At 39.6% G+C, this 21,531-nt stretch overlaps 1 protein-coding gene across 1 annotated transcript in view; it reads left to right on the top strand.

Annotated features, from left to right (window-relative positions):
* The window catches only part of ddb1 (damage-specific DNA binding protein 1), a 39,368-nt gene continuing 17,837 nt past the window's right edge, over positions 1–21,531 (top strand). The window contains exons 1-14 of the mRNA XM_029461240.1: positions 1–196; positions 1,745–1,893; positions 2,690–2,806; positions 3,075–3,296; positions 4,545–4,659; positions 5,213–5,310; positions 9,065–9,223; positions 10,821–10,904; positions 11,507–11,623; positions 14,940–15,042; positions 15,754–15,829; positions 15,918–16,026; positions 18,003–18,181; positions 20,132–20,295. Coding sequence (XP_029317100.1) covers positions 136–196; positions 1,745–1,893; positions 2,690–2,806; positions 3,075–3,296; positions 4,545–4,659; positions 5,213–5,310; positions 9,065–9,223; positions 10,821–10,904; positions 11,507–11,623; positions 14,940–15,042; positions 15,754–15,829; positions 15,918–16,026; positions 18,003–18,181; positions 20,132–20,295 — 1,753 coding nt within the window. The 5' untranslated portion in view covers positions 1–135. The remainder of the gene's footprint in view (positions 197–1,744; positions 1,894–2,689; positions 2,807–3,074; positions 3,297–4,544; positions 4,660–5,212; positions 5,311–9,064; positions 9,224–10,820; positions 10,905–11,506; positions 11,624–14,939; positions 15,043–15,753; positions 15,830–15,917; positions 16,027–18,002; positions 18,182–20,131; positions 20,296–21,531) is intronic.

Genomic DNA, 21,531 nt, shown 5'->3' on the forward strand with positions numbered 1-21,531 from the left:
GCGCTGCCGTTACATTTCTATGCTCCATGCCTAAACGGCTCAGCTAACTACTTCCGGAAGTTTTATTATCAATGATTTTGTCACTTGTGTGAGATAAAAACACTACTCTTGTGTTTGTCTTTTGTTGTTGTCAAAATGTCGTACAACTACGTGGTAACCGCCCAGAAACCTACGGCAGTTAACGCCTGCGTCACAGGTAAATGTCCACGGTGTGTTGTTTTTCTGTGTGGTGGTTGAACGTTTGCCACCTGCGTGCTAGCTGAGCTCCCGCGCTGCAAGTAAAGAGCTCCAGACGGGCCTGTAGCAGCCGCTAGCTGCTGTTTTGCTAAGTCAAATGTTTACTTGCTCTTCCAGGCATAGTTCTATGCATGCAAGTCATCACACACGCACGTCTCTTCTCTGTTCATATCATGTCTATTCCAGCGCACATACGGTCCGGTTGAACCTTTTGTTGGTTCTTCTTTCGGATCTAACGTTAGCTGTTGTTGTGTCGTGTTTGGTCACGAACATTGTCATATCACTGCACAGCTATTTCAAACTGCATGAAACATGCAGGCAGGTGGTGTTTAGCAGTCTGCGTTGTCTGAAACATGATCAAAAAGCTGGTGTCGTCGTTTGATCTAACGTATATGGGCCACTAAATGCAACATATGTGAATATACTGATGGTGAAACTAAGACTGTAGGTGGTATTATTGAATCATCTCGCATCTCTCTTTTGAATTATGTGATGCTAAAATAATCCAGGCTCCATTTGCGTTCAACACATTTTACTTAAGCGACATTAATGTGACATTTTGACATGTGCACATGACATGACTGTCTTAAGTGCGGTGTCTAAAGTAACCTTTCATTTTTAAACAATATTCCTTTTAATAATATATGATGCTAACGATTTGCATTCTCTACTTATTCCTATATCTCTGTAAGACAATGATTCACTGCCAGCCTTCCTTGTAGTTCCAACATACTGTTGTGATCTGAAATGTTCAGATATTGACAGTATAAAGATATAAAATCTGCAACTATTATCTTCTTTTCCTGATTGAATGTTTAAATAACTTTTTTAATTGACTGACTTACTGTACAGAAATAATACATGCCCATCAGTCATCGGCTTAAAGTGATGTCTTAAATTAGTTTTTTTCTGTTTGACTTACATTTACACATTTACTAACAAGTAATTGTTTGGGTTTTCACTTGATAAATTACTATTAATCCATCACTACAATAGACCATCTAATTGATCAATGAACTAGTTGCTTCAGTAATAACTGTGGTACAAGTTTCTAAACTTATCTGATTGTTGTAGCTGTGTGAAATCAGCCTGGTTAGTTTATCAAATGTTGTGGCTTTTCTCTGTTTTACATTCCTATAGTAAAATAGAATATTTTAGTTTATATATAATACTTTTAACCTCAAAATATTAGTTTTTTTACTTTACAGTCACAGATTAGGATGCAGGCACTTTATGATGGGGGTTTTAATTTGTGACTCTTCATAAAGTGACAGAAAAAGTCATAACTAATGCAATAATTCACATAGAAAATAATTGTTAGTTGCCGCCCTAGTCTTGATATCTTTTAGAAGCACCAATAAATGTGCTATTTTTTTTAATATTGTCAATGTTGTTCTCCACACCTTTTGCTGATATTTATCAACCTATTCTCAGTCATCTTTTCCTCCGATACTCCCACCTCCACAACAGTGTAATTAACATATTGTAAATGTTGGTGTGTCTATAGGTCACTTCACCTCTGCGGAAGACCTCAATCTGCTCATAGCTAAAAACACACGATTGGAGATCTATGTGGTCACAGCAGAGGGGCTGAGGCCCGTCAAGGAGGTGGGCATGTATGGAAAGATTGCTGTCATGGAGCTCTTCAGGCCTAAGGTGAGTTTCTGTCTGTGTCTGTGTGTGTGTGTGTGTGTGTGTGTGTGTGTGTGTGTGTGTGTGTGTGTGTGTGTGAGTGTGAGTGAGAGTGAGAGGTGGTGTGTGGCAGTAGGCCAGCACCAGAGTCTTGAAGCAGATTTGGGAAGCTACTGGTAAACAGTGAAGGGAGCGGAGGAGCGGTGTAGTGTGGGAGAACTTGGGTAGGTTAAAGACCAATCAGGCTGCTGCATTCTGGATGAGCTGTAGAGGTCAGATGGCACATGTAGGCAGTCCAGCCTGGAGGGAGTTGCAGTAGTCAAGACGTGAGATGACAAGAGCCTGGACCAGAACCTGCGTCGCCTTCTGGGTCAGTAGGGGACGTATCCTCCTGATGTTGTAAACAGTGTATCTGCAGGAGCAGGCTGTTGCAGCGATGCTGGCACTGATGGACAGTTGGTCGTCCAGTGTCACATCCTTGCAGTCTGAGTCGGGGGGGAAAAACCGAGGTTCTCCACTCAAATATTCTTCTATGTTGTACCTGGCGGACGTCTGTGCCACCTAGTGTGCGTTTACCTTTTTAATAAAAGAAGTTTGAAAAGGAAAACGACACATGCCAAGTATTAGTGGTTGTTATTATTGTTGGCTAAGAAAAAAGACAATAATCCCAGAATAATAGTTGCAGTTCATTGTTAAGTGGGTTCATAGACGGGTCAAGTCCGTCCCTACTAATGAGGCTGGTGGAATGAAAATTGGAAAGCAGTCCTCTGAGTGTTTTGGTTTTTGGATGACTTTGGTGTCTTTTTATCCATTTGTTCAGGGTGAGAGCAAAGACCTGCTGTTCATTCTCACATCCAAGTACAACGCCTGCATCCTAGAATACAAACAGAACGGGGATAGCATCGACATCATCACTCGCGCCCACGGAAATGTCCAGGTGAGACAGAAATATGATTCTTGAAATTCATAGACCCTCATTAATCAAACTTCAGTTAGACTGTCTAAATTCAACCAAATGTTAATAGAATATTTTGTGCTTTTTCTTTTAATCAGGGTTGTTATTTTTCTTTAATATGGTTTATATCAGCAAAGTTGTGGAATTCTAAAAGGAAGTATAAAGGCAGATAAAGGCTTACTAGCTATTTAACAGCAGTCTGGCAAAAGTCTCCTGCTTTAATCTTTCCAAACCAAATGCTGTTTTGCAGGATCGTATCGGGCGTCCGTCAGAAACCGGTATTATTGGAATTGTAGACCCAGAGTGTCGTATGATTGGCCTGCGGCTGTATGACGGGTTGTTCAAGGTGATCCCATTGGACCGGGACAACCGTGAGCTCAAGGCCTTCAACATCAGACTGGAGGAGCTGCAGGTCATCGACGTTCACTTCCTGTATGGCTGCCAGGCCCCAACCGTCTGCTTCATCTACCAGGTGCTGTAGGAGGAGTGGGACTTGGGAGTGGGAGTGTGTATTTAAGGGAATACAAAGGGTTCAGTACAAAGTCTTGGAAGTTTGGAAAATGCTTAATTTTAACAGTTATGTTTTCAAGGTTAGAAATATGCTTGAATTTGAATATTCTCCTTTAAAAATGCTTAACTATTCAAGATCATCTACACGTTTCTTTTGAAATGAAACAATCCCGTCATCATATTTGTTTGTTGTCTCCTGGCGTCTCACCCTAGATACAGAGCAGACAGGAGCTAGCTAACTATTAAATAATCATGATCATAACATGCAATAGTTAATATGAACAGCTGGTTAAACAACAATAATAAGAATAATAAATAAAGTGACAATTACATTGATTGCTGTGGGTATAAAGGAATTCTGTAAACTATATTTGTGATGATAGAGGCTCCAAGAGTCTGAACAGTTTTGGTTTTTAATTACTTTTTTTTTATATAAAGTGCTTTTTTTTTTACTCTTAAGCTTTACAAATCCTGGAATAGGAAAGACTGTTGGTAAATTTGTACAGGTGGGATATTTGCATTTATTGTGTGAAGTATTCTCTTAAAGCCCATAGTGATGGTAAAATATTGTGTGACAGCAGTTAAGCAGCCGTTTAAGATAAGATAAAACTTTTATTGACCGTTCACACAAACATTTGTCTTGTATTACCTGCTCCAAAAAGGTATGTAACATAAAAACAACAAGAAAAACATATGTCAGATCACCATCCAGCAATCATCAAGAAGACCTGATACTATACAGCAACATCTGAGAAAAACACCTGTTTGATGGTGAAGTTTAAAGCTGCAATTGTGGAGTTTTCCTGTAAAAAAACAATAGTTATGTTTACATTCAGTGCTACTCATGTTACTCGTTGTGTGTATACTTGAGGTCTAAAACAAACGTGTTGATTCTGAAAAGTTTTTCAAATCCAGCATTGTTGACATCCATGATTACTAGTTTGCAGTATCCTTCTTGCCTGCCTTTGCTGGGCATTGCAGCATATCTTTGTTGTGTTAGCGCCACCTGTGGAACAGTGTGACAACATTGGGAGGAGTGTGCATCATGTCACCTGCACACACAATAAAGAAAACAGGGATCCATTCATAGAAAACGGCTGCATAACGCAAACTAGAGGTCTAAAACTCCACAGGGAACCTTTTTAATTGTATTTATACTCCCGACATAATGTCATGTTGTCCTCACTCAAGACATTTTTGTGCATCATAGGACCCCCAGGGGCGCCATGTGAAGACCTACGAGGTTTCTCTGAGGGAGAAGGAGTTCAACAAGGGCCCCTGGAAACAGGAGAACGTAGAAGCAGAGGCATCTATGGTCATCCCAGGTAATCAGAGCTTATACTGAAATTATTATTCAATTAATCAGTTAGTAAATCAACAGGAAATAAAGCACTGCTCATGATATTGTTATCAGTGGATTTTAGTTGTTGACTTGTTTTTTATATGGATTTTACCCATCTGGAAAACTTTTGAATAAAGACCTGGTAAAATTGAGTCTTACCAATTATTATTCAAACACAAACCTTTTTCCCCATATCTGATAAGTCAGCAGCTTTTCAGTAAACACTGGCAAACTGGTTTAGTTACAAAAATAGAAAATCCACATGAAAACAAATGTTATCCACAATAGAAAACATCTAAAATGTATATTTGATGGAACTACGAATGTCAATTAGCATTCTTGCTAACATCGGCAATTTTATATTGTGTATTTGTATACTGATGTTCATTAAGGTGTTTATCTAATATTATTATTTTTTTAATAAATCTCTGAATGTAATTGATAATGAAAAGGTTATTAAATGTATCCCTGTGTCGAACACACTGTGTCATACTGTACGTCTGTGTCTAAACTTGTACAAAATGCTTGTATTTTAGTGCCAGAGCCATTTGGTGGAGCTATAATCATAGGACAAGAGTCCATCACCTACCACAATGGAGACAAATACTTGGCCATTGCGCCACCTACTATCAAGGTAAAGACGTCTAATAATAATATCTAATATTGATAAATGTCATCTGTCTCATTAAAAAGTAGTTCTTTCTAAACTCTTCAGTTTTAGATAATTTTTCATTCAGTTGCAGTTGTGTAGAATTGATTTTCACAATTACTAGTTACACACCAAGAATAATGTTATTTTAATTTTATTTAATTTTATGTTTTTGTTACGTGAACAATGATTTATTTACTTTCACAATTGGGAGGTAAAGTAAACTACAGATCTTTAGCCTCATGTCATGTAAATCATTCTACTGGTGTGATGATGGAAGGGTTCGTATAAGCAATGAACATTTTCTATATATAAATGTGTTGCATACTATTCCATCCCATTTCTATTCCTTTTATATTGACTCTTCCTAATAGTCATTAGGATCGGACTGTTATCATTTTTCATATAAAGCATATTCACTTAATATCCAGAGGGTGGGAGAGGCTCCAGCAGAATTTTGTTAAACGGAGGTTTTGTGGGAAATTGAGTCCCAGGTGCATAGCTCCTTGGAATAATGAAGTGAAATAAAAATGGTGGTAGTAAAAGTAGTCATCACAATCCGTTTATGTTTATTAACGTATAAACCATATTTTGCTACATTTAGGAGACCCTAAGGTGTACGTGTTGGTTTATTTGTTATGAATCTTGTGATTGATATTGAAGGGGCATTTTAAGGCAGGTTTTTAAGTGCTGTGATGATGACTTTAACTCCTCACGCACCACTGCTTTTAATGTTCTCTTATCACGATTAAGTTGCAGTCTGTACGGCTCTGCTCACATGTAACAAAGCTCAAGGCCTTAAGGAGCTTCTCAACAGCCCCCTGCTTTAATAATTAGAGAATTTGCTCTCACTGTCTCGATCATTTTTTGTACCTTGGTCTTATACATTTTCGAAAGAACACAAGTTGTTCAGATGTAATAGCTTTTAATTTAGAGTTAACAAGCTTTGTTTTGACTTTATTTATGTAAAAAAAAGTATTTCCCGAGTTCTTGGGTATGTTGATAACAAAGCTATCAGTCTGATATAGGGGTGATGGGTTTATGCAATATCAAACTCTATGCATTCACCAATTATGTGTTTTCACTCAGCATCTTACAGGTAAACATTCAATGATCCACTGTCTAGATAACCGTGCAAGAATAAGATACTTGAAATTGTTATTCCAAAATAATGAAGTTTCCTACATTTAGTTTGAGGTACTTTGTGTTTGCCTGCTATAGAGTTCGAGACACGTGGAAAAACTGTAGCGTCAGCTATTTGTAACTAACAGTTGTCAATTGGTTGGTTGTAGAAATTGTAAAAAACCCAGCTGTGAAACCCTCTATTGTTATCTCTTTAAATTGTATCCTCTGTATTTCTCTCTCCAGCAAATATGTGTCACAGATGGGGAAAGTTTTTAATGAATAATTATCTTATTTTTCTTGGATGTGAGGGCTGCGACAGATTGGGATTCTGCTCCTGCTGATTGGACTACGAACACAATTCTAGTTTTGTGTATGTTTAAGTACCGGTAATAGGGTCTCATAAAGCAGTGCTTTCTATTACAGTACAGGGAACAGCAAATCTCCACTTGTGCAAACTGCACTCGGTGGTATTCAGTACCACTTCAGAAAGCAACCCAAATATCAATATGCAAGTTAGTAGAAAACTAAGCGTCCATAAAATGTAACATTACTTCATGTCGAGTGTTGTGTAGCTGCACCACAAAGTTGTCCTTTCCATGACACCGTCATCTCAAATTAAAATGCAACACATGTGTAGCTTAAACTGCTTGCAAACCGGCTGTTGTCTCATTGTTGTCTGCCGGCTCATCTCTGAGTCCTGCTGATTGGTTTTGTCTTTTTAAAAGCCCCAACCAACCTGCATGCTAACCCAGCTCACTATTGCATTGCAAGCTGTCATGTCTCTGTTACAACTCTATTTTCACAGTAGCATTGCGACAACATTGCTCAGCAGATGTTTGAGGGAAGAAGTAGTGGGGCGTCTGCTGTTGCTATGTGACAATTAAAACCCCATTCTAAATAAGGTTTTACTCCCCCCCCACACCTAATGTAACATTAGTATTCAGCTGAAACACGCTCCTTCCAGCACTGTCAAGGACACAGAAGAATATTGTTTGATGTTTAAACAACATTTTTGGCAGCTAATTAATAAATTGTCACTCATGAGCACAGACGTGGAACACAAATGTGAGACATCAAAGATTCTGCCAGCATGGCGGTCTGCTGAATGTGTCTCTGAGCTCATAAAATACTGGTCTATGTTCGGACAGCAGACTGGTTTCGCTTGTGGAATCTAACAAGCTAATTACCTGCCAGTCAGTCGAGAGAGAGAGAGAGGGATGCTAGAGGTTTGTGAAAATGAAAGTCGATCCACGTTTTACAGAAGATGTAAACTACCACAGGCAGGAGGATTATGAAAATAAGTTTTGTGAAGGTTCGATCAAGTGAGAAATTGACTCGGCATGTACTGTAGATGACGACAACAAAAACAAATGCTTCTATTGAAGGAAAAGTAGAGGAAGCTCAGTCAGTGATTTTAATGCCAATTCCAAACATAACGTCTGTTCTAAAGAGCTGATGGTCGAGACTTTGGCTCTTCTCCAACTCCAGTGCAAAGCTCTTTGTTCATGTGTTGGTGTAACAGTCTGGTTAGGCTCATGTTGTGTGAGGCAGCCCAATCCTAACCAGGACTGAAAGCAGAGAGTGACTCTGACTATAGGGCTGTACTGAATCTCACTGTTTACATTCAAAGCTTCTTTTCAGAGTTTTGAACGAAGCCACAAAAGTCTGAAATCATATAATTAGCCAGGTTGCCACTATGAACCAGTATTTGCTTATCACACATATATCGGTATCAGCGTAAATGTCAAGCTGATGAGTCACAAGATATTCCAGTACACAAATACTAAAGATGTTTCAGGAAATGTAGAAAGTGTTGCTGTTGCATAACTTGTCCTCCAGAGAGCACTGACAAGTTATTTTTCAACCATTCGTCCTTCTCACTACATATTTTGGCTCAGTTATGTAATATTGCTGCATCTTTTTTATGTAAATTGTTTCACACGTGCAACTTTGTGCAAAAGTTTAAATCTGAGTATTTAAAATAACAAATTAATTATAATTCCAGTTTAAAATACTGAATGGAACTCAATCTAGGCTATATCAACATGCTTGTTTCTGTGATGTGCTTATGTAAAAATATGAATATCTGCCAATGAATAATCAGATTTAAAACTTAAATATCAAAATAAATATTAAAACATCAGTATCATTCGGGCTCTAATTGTAAGTATTGTATCTATATAGTCTATCTATATAGACACGCACACACACACGTCACAGTACATTTGAAATGAACCTTCAGATTGTAGTTCCTGTAGTCCATGGAGCAATCTAAGTTTCTGAACCTTTGTATTACTCTGGTTGCCGTGCAGACAGGGTCCGGACGGGACGGCAGGCAGACTTGTTTAATCTGTGCTTTTCTAGTCAGACAAACGTGAACGGTCTGTAGCTCTGTAAGTCAGATTTAAACTTGTACGTTGGGGACACTCCAGGGTAGATGTAAAACAAACATTGTGAAGACGTGGGTCTCTGTGGCCATACATGGACAGGCTCATAATAGATAATGCATGAGGTGAGGATGAAGACTTATTATGTGATTCAGGGAGCTTTTGCAGCTCCTCCACTTTCCGTTTTATATTCTAACCATTTGTTTGTGTCCCACTCTCATTTGTAGCAAAGCACCATTGTCTGTCACAATCGGGTGGACCCCAATGGCTCTCGCTACCTGCTGGGGGACATGGAGGGACGCCTGTTTATGCTGCTGCTGGAGAAGGAGGAGCTAATGGACGGCACAGTGGCGCTCAAAGACCTGCATGTGGAGCTGCTCGGAGAGGTGTTCTATTTATCCTATTCTTTAGGTCTCTTTATCTCCGTCTGTCTTCACTGCCTTTATCCACCTGCTTTTCCTCTGGCATTTCTCCCATCTGATTCTCTCTACCGGGCTCGACCACCCTTTCTGTTGCCTGTTGATTTTCCTCCTGCTGCCTTTTCCTTTCAGTACCTTCTTTGTTACGATCGACTCCTTAATAGTTTATAACCCTGACAGGAGCTAAGGGATCAGTCTACACTTGCAGAGAAGATGAGATAAAATGATCCCACCTCTTTGTTGCCAGCTTGCCATGGTGTGACTTATCCCTTTTAAGTTGATTTAGACATGTATGTCAATACTGTGCACAATGCTTAATCTCAGGTTAGAGACACACAGCTTTTGGCTTGTGGCACCTTCTTCTAATGACTTACCAAGGAGTTTAGAAAGGTAAAATGGCGCTGAATGATGCTGGAGCTAGAAACAATCAAGCAGAGTAGGACTGCTAAACTAGAGACGGATTGCTTTTTAAATCATTCTTAACTTTATCCTTAGGAGCAGTCTGCTCACTCGACAGGCAGCAGCAGCCCTGCATTAAAGAAACGTCTCTTTATTGTGTATCAATATAATAATAATAGTGTAAGACTAGGTTCACACTGATGATGGTGTATATCATTTGTTTTAATGAGTTCTATCTTCTTTTTTTTATTTGATTTTTTACATCACTTTACAAAAAAAGTGAACTTTTGAAAAGAATAGGATTTTCTTTCAACTACTTTCTCTTCCATTTGCCAAACAACAATATTTTGCATTAATACCATTATCCTACCGTCATGGTTAGGACTTAATTTGTTTTAATTTAACGGAGCAGAGTTGTCCTCACTCCTGTTGTTACTGTCAGACAATTACTAAGGTTGGGCTGCAAATGATTATTATTTTCATCATCAAGCAATCTGCCAATTATTATTTTTGAGTAATACTTTATGCGAAAGAAATAATGAGTGGTTTCTCATCTGAAATTACCAGAGTCTAAAGTGATGGCTCATTGTGTTTGGCCAACAATAAAAACAAAAGCAACATCATTTGGCGTACAAGTTTATGACGTGAAGGGCAGCAAACAAATACTTCTATTTGCTAAGCACAAACAAACTTATTATGGAAATTGTCAGATCACTGTTATGCATATGTGTGTTCAGCTTTATTAACTTATTAAATTCAGAGTTCTGGCCAAAGACAAAGCTCTGTAAGTGCCAACTTAATGTGATTTGAAGGTGAAGTGGAGAGAAAATGCATTTTCAGATGTATCTGCATTAGTGTGGACTAGAGCTGCCGTGACAAATACGTGCATTGACAGAAAATTAATTAACTATTTTGTTAATTGATTAGTCATTCGAGTCTCCATCTTCTCCAATGTGAAGACTTCTTTTTCTTTTTCACATATGATAATAAACTGAATATCTTTGGAGTTTAGACTGTTGGTTGAGAAACTGTGATTAGCAAAGTTTCACTCCTGACAGACTCCCTGACAGATGGATTCTGAGCATAGCTCATCCCCTGAGCTATGCTGCTGCTAGCATTGCCAAAAAGAGACTGAGATGTTTTTTGTGTCTCTCTCCAATGACAGACATCCATCGCTGAGTGTTTGACCTACTTGGATAATGGTGTGGTCTTTGTGGGCTCCAGACTGGGCGACTCCCAGTTAGTGAAGGTAAGCTGCAAGAGACATATTCCCATCGTCTACGATCATTAAATCATGATTTATTAATGTTTGAATAGTTCCGTAAAGCTGTTATGTCAGTAAAAATAGATTATCTTGTAACTGGTCACACAATGCTGCTATTATTTATTTATCCTTTATTTATGCAGCGGACTTTTTTTATAATTACCTTTTTTTATATACAATAGTTTAACTGTTTTTCACTAAAAAGGATTTTTACTAAAAAAAGATGTATCCCAAGGTAAATTGATTCCAAGTGTTGTTGCCATGTTGCCAGAGTTTTCTGATGATTATCGGTTTAATATCATGAATCCCAATTATTTTGGCCGTGATAGTTGTGACATGAAACCCTAGCTGCAGGCAGTGCAATTATTTCGTAAAGTGGGATGGAGTGTTACAAAGTATTTGGTCCCTCTTTTGAAATGTATTATTTTGAAATGTTTTGAAGTACCCTTTCACATTTGCATTTAGATGTCTTAAACTTTTAGTAAAAAGTCTTTAACAGAAGTCTATTCGTGTCTCACTTCTGTTCACTACGTACCCTCATCCTTTCACATTGATTTAAAAACAGGGTTCTGTTTGTTTCTCCGCAGCTCAACGTGGACAGCAATGACCAGGGTTCATATGTGGGCGTGATGGAGACGTTCACTAATCTGGGGCCCATCGTGGACATGTGTGTAGTGGACCTGGAGAGGCAGGGCCAGGGCCAGGTAAAAAAACAAAGCTAAATCCTTTTTAGTTTTGTGAAGAAGTAAATTATGTTTGCCACCAGCAAAGCAGGAAAGGCATAACAAGTGTTTATATTCCAGCTTCACATTTAAGGCATATCATTCAGATAGAATAAAATGTGTCTTGGGGCGTTCACCAGAAGATGTAGACATGACATGGTGATTACAGAACACAGTCTCAACCGTCACTGGATGCACTTTATAGCTTATGATGAACCTCCATCTGTGTTTTTCTTTTTATCATCCTCTTCGTCACAACCTTCAGGGAGTCTGGGCTTACACTGCCAATACGGGCTGGCTTCTTGAATCGTGTTCACAGTGTTTTCGTCAGCAGAATTAAGCATGCAACATACTACAGCAGAAAGCTGCCACGGGCCAGAATGGCTGGGTGCAAGTATTCAGGAGATTCTTGCTGACATCAAATACACAGTTTCCTGTGGCTTTTAATAGGCAGTCTGGGTGTTCTTCTTTTGTCTGGTCTATTTTTTTGTTGACAGTGGTCCCTGTACACCTGGCATTAACTTAGGCCTGGTATCTTATTTGCAGCTAGATATGATTTAGCTGCACTGCACTACACCTGATTGTTAAAATACATCTCTGGCTTTCTTGTTCCATTGCAAAAAATGGCAGATTGCTGTGCCTCTTATTTCCAATAATAATATTTCCACCCTTTAAAACTGACAGTGAAGACTTTGTCTCTGTCGTTCCCTGTCTGTGTGTCTCCGAAAAATCCATTATCTTAAGCACTTCCGTGTACTTTGGTTTATTTAGCAGTTGTCAACCAGTTTGTTTTGTAAATATAATGCAATACAACCCTGTACAGTTTAAAAGGTAACAATCTGACACAATTTCATTCATCTACACAGTAAAGGAATTATTTCTTGTTTCTGTAATATCAAAATTAGAATTCCTTTTTATGTTAAATGAAACCAGATGCCTAATGAATCTGCCTGTTTTTGGCTCGTTCTTTGACGTATTTCTAAAATAATAGTTTGACAAAATCCTTTCTTGATTTGAACATTTGTCCTCCTTTTGTATCGAATCATTGAGGCAGAGGGAGATGAAACGGTGAAGTAACAAGAGAGGGACAGTACAGAAGGTTTTCTTGGCAGGGTTTGATACCAGGCCTCAGGGTACTTGATGTGGTTCCAAAGGCAGCAGTCCACTAGAGCGCCACAGAGCCACTCTCTGGGTCCAGACCAGCACACGATCAGCCACGGACAGTATTCTCACACACACACACACACACACACACACACACACACACCACACACACACACACACACACACACACACACACACACACACACACACTCTGGCTCATTTCAGTCTGTTAGGTCCCAGAACTAAATCCAATAATGGTTTTAATTTGCTATTTGCAGTAAATCCACAGAGCATTTGACCTGGTTAATTGGTGCAAACGCATTCCTAGACGAGATTGATGCACAAGCTGCAGGGCAAAAATATAACCGGACTGCAAACCAGGTTGGGGTTTATGACTGATAAATTAAAATGATAACAAATACACTAACATAATGTATTATAGTCCAATAATCTGGATCTAGTCAGTCCCATGAGAGTGTGAGCGCATTTGATGACACACTTGGGGGCAGTTAGATGGGTTGCTGGGATCACAGTGGTTATTTCCACCAGGATGAAGCTTTTGGGTGGCAGGCAGTATAAACTGAGATTTGATGGGATCAGATATTAATCCTGTTGGCGTGCCATCACTGGATGAATAAATACAATTCTGATGCTCTCCAGTCTGAATGGCGACACCAGAAGAATATACCTTCAGGGTGTTGGATCTCAGCGCTGTTGCCAGGTTTGAACTGGCAATCTCATTGAAGCTCTTCTTTAAACTGATTCTGAAATCTTTTACTTCTACAACTGTTAGTGCTACGCTGACTTCTGTCACTACTTGTATCATAAACTACAATTAAAAATAATATATAACTTTGACAAATCAAATCAAATGTATTTATATACCCCAATATCACAAATTATATATTTGTCTCAGTGTGCATTACAGACAGTACAGTACAGTATACGACACCCTCTGTCCTTAGACCCTCGCACCGCACAAGGAAAAACTTCCTAAAAGAAACCCCATAATTAAAGGGGGAAATGGAAGAAACCTCAGGGAGAGCAACTGAGGAGGGATCCCTCTCCCAGGTCGGACAGACGTGCAATAGATGTCGTGTGTACAGGATAAACAACATAGTACAAATACAACATTTGACAGAAAATGATGTTGTGTTGAAAAAGAGAAAGTTTGGATGAATCCAGGAAAATGTCAAAAAGGCTTCCCGGTGTCCAGCAGGACCAGGGCAGCAGGCGCAGCCACGATTCATGATCCTGACGTAAACTTTATCAGTGGCAACCTGCCACATGAGACACAGAAACTCCGGGATGATACCCCGGATGATGAGTTAGTAACATACATTTACATAAATGCATACAGATAGAGAGGGAGAAGAAGAGAGGGAGGGGAGGAGAGAGGAAGAGAAAGAAGAGAGCAGGGAGGTGTCCCCCGGCAGTCTAAGCCTATAGCAGCATAACTAGGGGCTGATCCAAGGCAAATCTGAGCCAGCCCTAACTATAAGCTTTATCAAAAAGGAAAGTTTAGCCTACTCTTAAATGTGGAGCGTGTGTCTGCCTCCCGAACACAAACTAAAAGCTGGTTCCACTGGAGAGGAGCTTGATAGCTGAAGGCTCTGGCTCCCATTGTACTCTTAGAGACTCTAGGAACTACAAGTAACCCTGCAGTCTGGGAGCGTAATGCTCTAGTTGGTTTATAAGGTACTATGAGATCTTTAAGATATGCTGGAGCCTGACCATTAATTGCTTTGTAAGTCAGGAGAAGGATTTAGAATTCTATTCTGTATTTTACCGGGAGCCAGTACAGAGCAGCTAATACAGGAGTAATATGATCCAGTTTCCTTGTTCTTGTCAATACACGTGCCGCTGCATCTTAAGCGACTTCTTGGGACAACCTGATAACAATGAGTTGCAGTGTCTTTTTAGCAATGTTGCTGATAGTACTCACTAATTAGTAATTAGTAAGTGCAATGTTATTATTACATATTTTAATGATGTTTAAAACTACAAAATAAAACCAAAGTTGTATAACATTTAAGTTGTATTTTATGCAAACATAATGGCTACGAAGAAGTAGAAATGAGAAAATAGTAAAACAAAATAGGATCAACTGCATATCAACCCTATTTCAAAAAGAGAAAAAAATCACATCTGTCATCTCAGTTCATGTCTTTATGTATTTCTCTGCTGCTTTCAGCTGGTGACCTGCTCGGGTGCGTTCAAGGAGGGCTCTCTTCGGATTATTCGCAACGGCATTGGGATTCATGAGCATGCCAGCATTGACCTGCCGGGAATCAAAGGTTTGTGTGTGAGCGTGAGTGTGTGCGTGTCTCTTACACCACCTGCCTCTAAAGTCTTGAATTTATCAGGACCTTTATAGCTTTACTGACTTGACAGTACAGTCGGTACAACCTGCACATCTGTTTGCCTCGACCGGCCAAGACACCAGCTGTTGCTCCTCCAAGCTCTGCATGTGAATGCGAGCAGATGGTGCAGGTGTCATAGGTCTTGGCTCGGTACTTTCAAAAGAACAGGAAAATTGCCAAGGTTCGCTTTGGAAACATTTGTTTTCATTTAGTAAACCAATGAGCACTGCGATGTCTGCAGTAGTAAAGTGTCAAGTAGGATCCCATCAGGTTTAACAATGGCAGACATCGCTTAATCCGAGAAAATTAGGTTCTTCTCCCAAGACAGTTCTCTGATGCTTAAATTAGACACACAGGTTAGGCAATGTCTGCTTGCACTTGTTAGGCTTCAGCTGTTTATTGACCATCTCTGCCCTAAAAGCCTCAGCTCCTGCCTCCCGCCCCTGGCCTCTTGACGAGAGACAATTATTCACTCAGCCAATCAATGGCTCTTTGAGAGGGATCTGTAACCTGTACATCTTTCAGTATGTTACCATTTGACAGATGGAATAGTTAAAGATTGGCTGGGTATTGTATTTCTCTGAAGAATGGTGCAGAAAGTTTTCTCATCTTCTTTCTAACACCCTCTCTCAAATCCCCTTCAAGGTTTGTGGCCGCTCCGCTCCGAGGCAGGCAAAGAGACTGATGACATGCTGGTGCTGTCTTTTGTGGGTCAAACACGGTGAGTGTTTGCTCTGCAGAAATGCCAGATAAGTGTAGAGTCAATTCCGAATGCCTTTATCTTATCTTTAGAGTGTGTTTCCCCCCAGAGTGTTGATGCTGAGTGGTGAGGAAGTTGAGGAGACAGAACTTCCTGGCTTTGTGGACAACCAGCAGACATTTTACTGCGGCAACGTGGCACACCAACAACTCATTCAAGTTTGTACACACACACACACACACACACACACACACACACATACACACACACACACACACACACACACACACACACACACACACACACACCTGTTCTATGCATAAAGTACATGTGCTGTCAGTGTGCTTCACCAGGACATGTTTTAGTTATTTTAACATTGACACTCATTTCATGTCTTAAATTAGCAGACTTGTGCATCCCAGTTCAAAGCAGGAATATCATCTAATTTCACATTCTGAATTAATTATAGAAAAATAACTTCTTCAACTGTGGCCTTTCTCCATTTAGTAAGATATACTTTACTGGAGCTGAATCATACATGATTGAAAGGAGAGTTGTGAATGTGAAGGGCGCAAATAGACTTCATGTATTTTACACTTGGCTGAGATGAATATTCCGCTTCATTTAAATTCAAGTTTCAGCCAGGCCTTGAAATGAGCATGAAACCGGCTGGGAATTCTGCAAACTATTAGATAGTCGACCATAAATCTTTAGGTTGTTATGACAATGCTGCTTGTGCAAGGCGAGAACATTTTTACTAACTCTCTTTCCTCTCAGGGTTGGCATACCTACACCGAATACATTTTCACATTTACGCTAATGTAACTGTTTCACATTACGACTCGGGAAAGACAAAGTCACTTTGTCAGTAGATAGTTGCGCTTCATATTCAACTTTTATTGTCATGTGTATTCTAATGGAAAGAAATGCTTGTGCTCAGTGGCACTTACACAAGGGGCACACATGCTTAGACAGCAACAAAGAAGAACCATTACACTAAATATACAATGAGACATTACAAACAACGTTCAGATATTGTTCATACATGTTTACATAATAACTGACCTGACTGCCTGAGGAACAAAGCTGTTACCGTGACGGGTCATGTGTGATTTGATGCTCCAGTTAGGTTTTTTTTAGACATGCATTGAAGCCGCTAGTTTATAGTTTATGTTATGTAGTTATGTTTTTACTTTGGCCTTTAGTTATCTTATCAAAAAAGATCCTGTGGTAGACGGTGTTGGGACACTAGAATAAATCATTTTCAGCAAACGTGTCCCATTTTCTTTATAGTTTTTATCATTTAAAATATGCTATACTCACTCACTGACTTTGAACTTGTTTTAGCTCATTATTTTTTTCCCTCCGTCCCACACATGGACTGTGCTGCTCTAATTAACCCTGCAATAATAAACTGTAGGCAGCAGTTCAAAGATCCGACAAGCCGGCTGTGCACTACCTGCCCAGCACGAAATTGCAAAGGTCTAAATAAGCGCCCTGGAAACAATGCTGAGCGTCTAATTGTACCCAGATATTCTTCTCACGGGGAGACCAAGCCAGAGTGAAAGACCTGGATATTGGTCATAAACACAACTCCAAAGCTATGCTCATGTTGCATACGCACCAGCACACAGTAGTTTATTTTGGAGTATTTATGTGCATTTATGTGAAATCGTTTAACGCACCTTTAAGTTTAAGGGATTGTTGTGTTAGTCGGTTCACCACTTTGGTCCAGATGGAAATGTCAAAAACCTCTTGGGGGCAATTTCTGATCCACAGGGGAAGAATCATAAAAGCTTTGATGATCGTCTGACTTTTTCTCTCGCACCACTTTAAGGGTGATATATTGGTTTGTAGTGAAATGTCTCTTGGGCCAGTTGAGTGAGTAATTTATATACAAATGATCATGTTGGGGGTGAAGTATTGCTTAAATGGGAAGTAATTTATTTTTCCTCCACCATCAAAAATAGAAAAAGTTCTCTTTGCAATTAATCATGATTTACTTTCACTTTTCATTATATAAACAAAAAAAGTGCAACCCTGGCACAGAACCACATATAAATGATGAGATTTGCTTTGAAACGTCGTCACATTTCCGCTCCCAGTCTCTCCCAGTCTCCACATCATCCTGCCTGTCACTGCAGAAATACTGTGCAGAATAATATTCTAACAGGTAAAAACTGTGTGCCTGCAGATCACGTCAGGCTCTGTGCGCCTGGTGCTCCAGGAGAGCAAGGCGTTAGTGAGCGACTGGAAGGAGCCACAGGGCAGGAATATCAGCGTGGCTGCCTGTAACCACACTCAGGTGGTGCTCGCCGTGGGACGAGCCCTCTACTATCTGCAGATCCTGGCTGGAGAGCTCAAACAGATCAGGTAGGACACCGCTGATCACGGTCCCTTCACATTTTTGATATCTATACTACATTTTGTATATACATCTATATTCTTGAATTCAGGATGTCTGGAGATCTCCTGGTATGACATTACAAAAAGAGATCGACATCAACCATGTGCTTTTAAAGGAATCATTTGACATTTTGGCGAAGACACTTATTCACTTCCTCAGCGTGAGTTGGATAAGAAGATTGAGACCAGCAGCCAGTTACCGTACATACCCTACATACCCTACATATTCACCGTACAGACACGCGAGTGGTATCAACCTTCTTATCTAACCCGCGGGAGGGAAGCGTATAAGCCTATTTCCCAAAATGTCAAACGATTCATATAAACCCCGCCATGTCTGTCTGTGGGTTTGATGGTGAGACGCCTACAAACTAGGTCAGCTTGCAAATTCAAAAAAGCTTAAGAGTAAGAAAGTAAAATGTCTGACCTCTTCCCTTCACTTAGCCACTGGCTGGGATCTTAATAAAGATGCACTAAGTAAGCCCAAACACTTTTTAGATAACACATTTGACTGTAGAGACTCTTTATCAATCAAACACATTGTACTCCAACTTACTGTTGTTAACAAATGAGTCTAACTAATAGAGTTGAAGTTTAATTGAATAGTTAATGATACAACAGAAGGGAAGAACCTTGCTCATTATACTGAATACACAATAGCCAACAGAGTTGTTGTTTGAAAGATTAATTAATCAAACATTAATTTGCTATATCCCCAATAGTTCAACAACTTTGTCTCTGACTCACCGTTGCATGTTATTATTTTCCTGCACCAACTTACCTTCATTTGTATTTATTTTGTGTGGAAAAGTTTGAGATGAGGGCTTTGCATCTTATGTTTCAAGTCTGAAGTGAATGGTGCAGTAGAACCTGTAAAGTCTTACATATTTGCTGCTGCGCTTTCCCCTTGTGGCTGTCTTTCTGCCACTATATCCTAATAAAACTGCTTTGAGCCAAAAATTTGTTTTTACAGTAGTTTTCAAAAAGTGGAAGGTACACAAAATGTTTTTCTTTCCAGCAAAAGAATTGCAGCTTGTATAAAAGGCCACCAGGCCCGCTTGAAGCACAAACTGTTTGTTTGCAGCCTTGAGAGTGTTTGAAACTGATGAAACAATGAAGAAGACACACCGAAGTGTCTCACCACAGCTGGGAAATAATGTTTGGCCTATATCATTCCTGTGTGAGTCTCACAAGTCTGTAAATATTAGATAGATGGATGGTCATAGATGGATAAAAGGTGTTTACATGCCTGAAAGGCTCCTTTTGTAATGCAATAAAGTGTAAGTACTCAACACACTGTACAATGATTAGCCTGACATATTTGCATTATTAAGTAGCCTGGTTCTATTACAGCACGGCTGTGTTTTTATTCAATTCATGCTCATTTTCCTTCTAGCTTTACCTCTTATTATCATATTTAAGATTTGTGCAGAATGGATAAAATCCTTTATTACAGCTTATGTTATATTGCAATATTGATGAATGTTATTATATTGTAAATTGTATGGAAATTATATTTCAGAACTGGTTTGTGGATGAAATAACCAAACAGAAATGTCTGTTTGTCTAATCCAGTGAGTTAAATATTGACAAATCAGAATACACATTGATGTAGACATCGTTGCTGTAAGTCTGTAATGACCAGAAAGTCCAGCTGTGCTCCACTGATCTTTGAGACTAAAGTCTTATCTGCTGTCTACACATTGTATGAGATCCCACCACAGCTGAAATGATTGGATGTCTGGCAATTTAAGACAGTAGCTCAGCTCACAAGATGACTGCAGCATTTGAACTGAGAAACCACCAACACATTTAGGCCATTAGTCATTTTGTTCCGCTCTGTGTGTCAAACTTTGTTACACACAGTCCACATTCGCTACTATATTATTTTTCTCACCTCCTCTACACCTTCCTTAGTACCACGGAGATGGAGCACGAGGTGGCCTGCCTGGACATCACACCTCTGGGGGAGGGCGGCGGTGAGTCGCCGCTCTGCGCTGTGGGACTCTGGACCGACATCTCAGCCCGTGTGCTCAAACTGCCCTGCTTCACAGCCCTGCACAAGGAGATGCTTGGTGGAGGTGAGAGGAAAGGGAGGCATGATGCAACTGACAGGAGAAAAGTACTGACTTGACTTGTAAAGAGAGATAGGTAGACGCAGATGATGTCAAGTCAAGTGGAGTTTCTTTTTCTGTAGCCCAATAACACACAAGATGTCTCAAAGCCCATTGAAACAGAAACACCAAAGCAATGATTCACACCTTAACCCACCTTCTCTCAGGAAGCAAGAAAAACAATCTTCATATAAAGGATTGAAAAGAAAAGGAGAAGGGTGAAATGTTTTGTCATTCAATTGTTATTAACCCGCAGCGAGTCACAGTATGAATACATGTCAGGAGAGGACTTTGTTAGCTGTATCTGTGTGAATCATTTTAATCTCAGTATCACTGTAACAACGGTTACTCATTTGATAATAGGAGTTCAAAAATAACCACCATAATAGTCTCCATGCTTTTACCTTTTGTACATTTGGTTTTCAATATCACTTACACCATTAAATCTTTTCATTTAATAGTAACCATTTAGTTTTATTATGCCGCCGTGCCGGCAACGTTCTTGTGAAAGTGAAATCTCACCTTGAGGGAATTTCTTCAAACTTCCCCTTGGACTCGAGGATGAACTGATTCAAAGGTCAAGGTCACTGTGTCCTCACGAAGTACATTGTTGGCCATAACTCAAGAATTCATACATATGGCTTTCACACAAATGTCTAATAGGACACATTTATGAAGTGAGGCGTTTTTGGACAGACCTGGATGTAAATGCACCTTGACTGGTTGGCGGAGGGTCTTTATCTCTAGTGTCATTAATAGATGTAAATGACATCTCCCATTAAGTACTTCATTTTTAATACATACTTGAAAATTGCATGTAGTGCAGCACTTAGACACTTGGGAAGTATTTAAACTTGGAATGTTTAAATATGCAAGAGAGGACTTTCTTTGGTTAAGCTCAAACATCAGCAGTCACTGGAGGCAGTTTCATAACATTATGAACGGGCACAGGCAGGACTCTCACTTTCCAATTTTAATGCGTCACCTATGAGGAATATTTCCAGACTCTTTCCCACAGTGTCACACTTTATTTTCCTTGTGCGTTTGATTGACAGCTGCTCGATGCACAAACTGCAAACTGTACTCTCTTGCTGTCTCCCATAACGAGGACAGTCTGACTGCAGAACTTAAGTTTTTATGAGTTATAAACAGGAAAACTTCAAATTCTTCTTCTAATTGTTGATATATTTAGCTTTTGAAGCA

This window comes from Cottoperca gobio, chromosome 3 (assembly GCF_900634415.1).
Source record: "Cottoperca gobio chromosome 3, fCotGob3.1, whole genome shotgun sequence".
Lineage (NCBI taxonomy): Eukaryota > Metazoa > Chordata > Actinopteri > Perciformes > Bovichtidae > Cottoperca > Cottoperca gobio.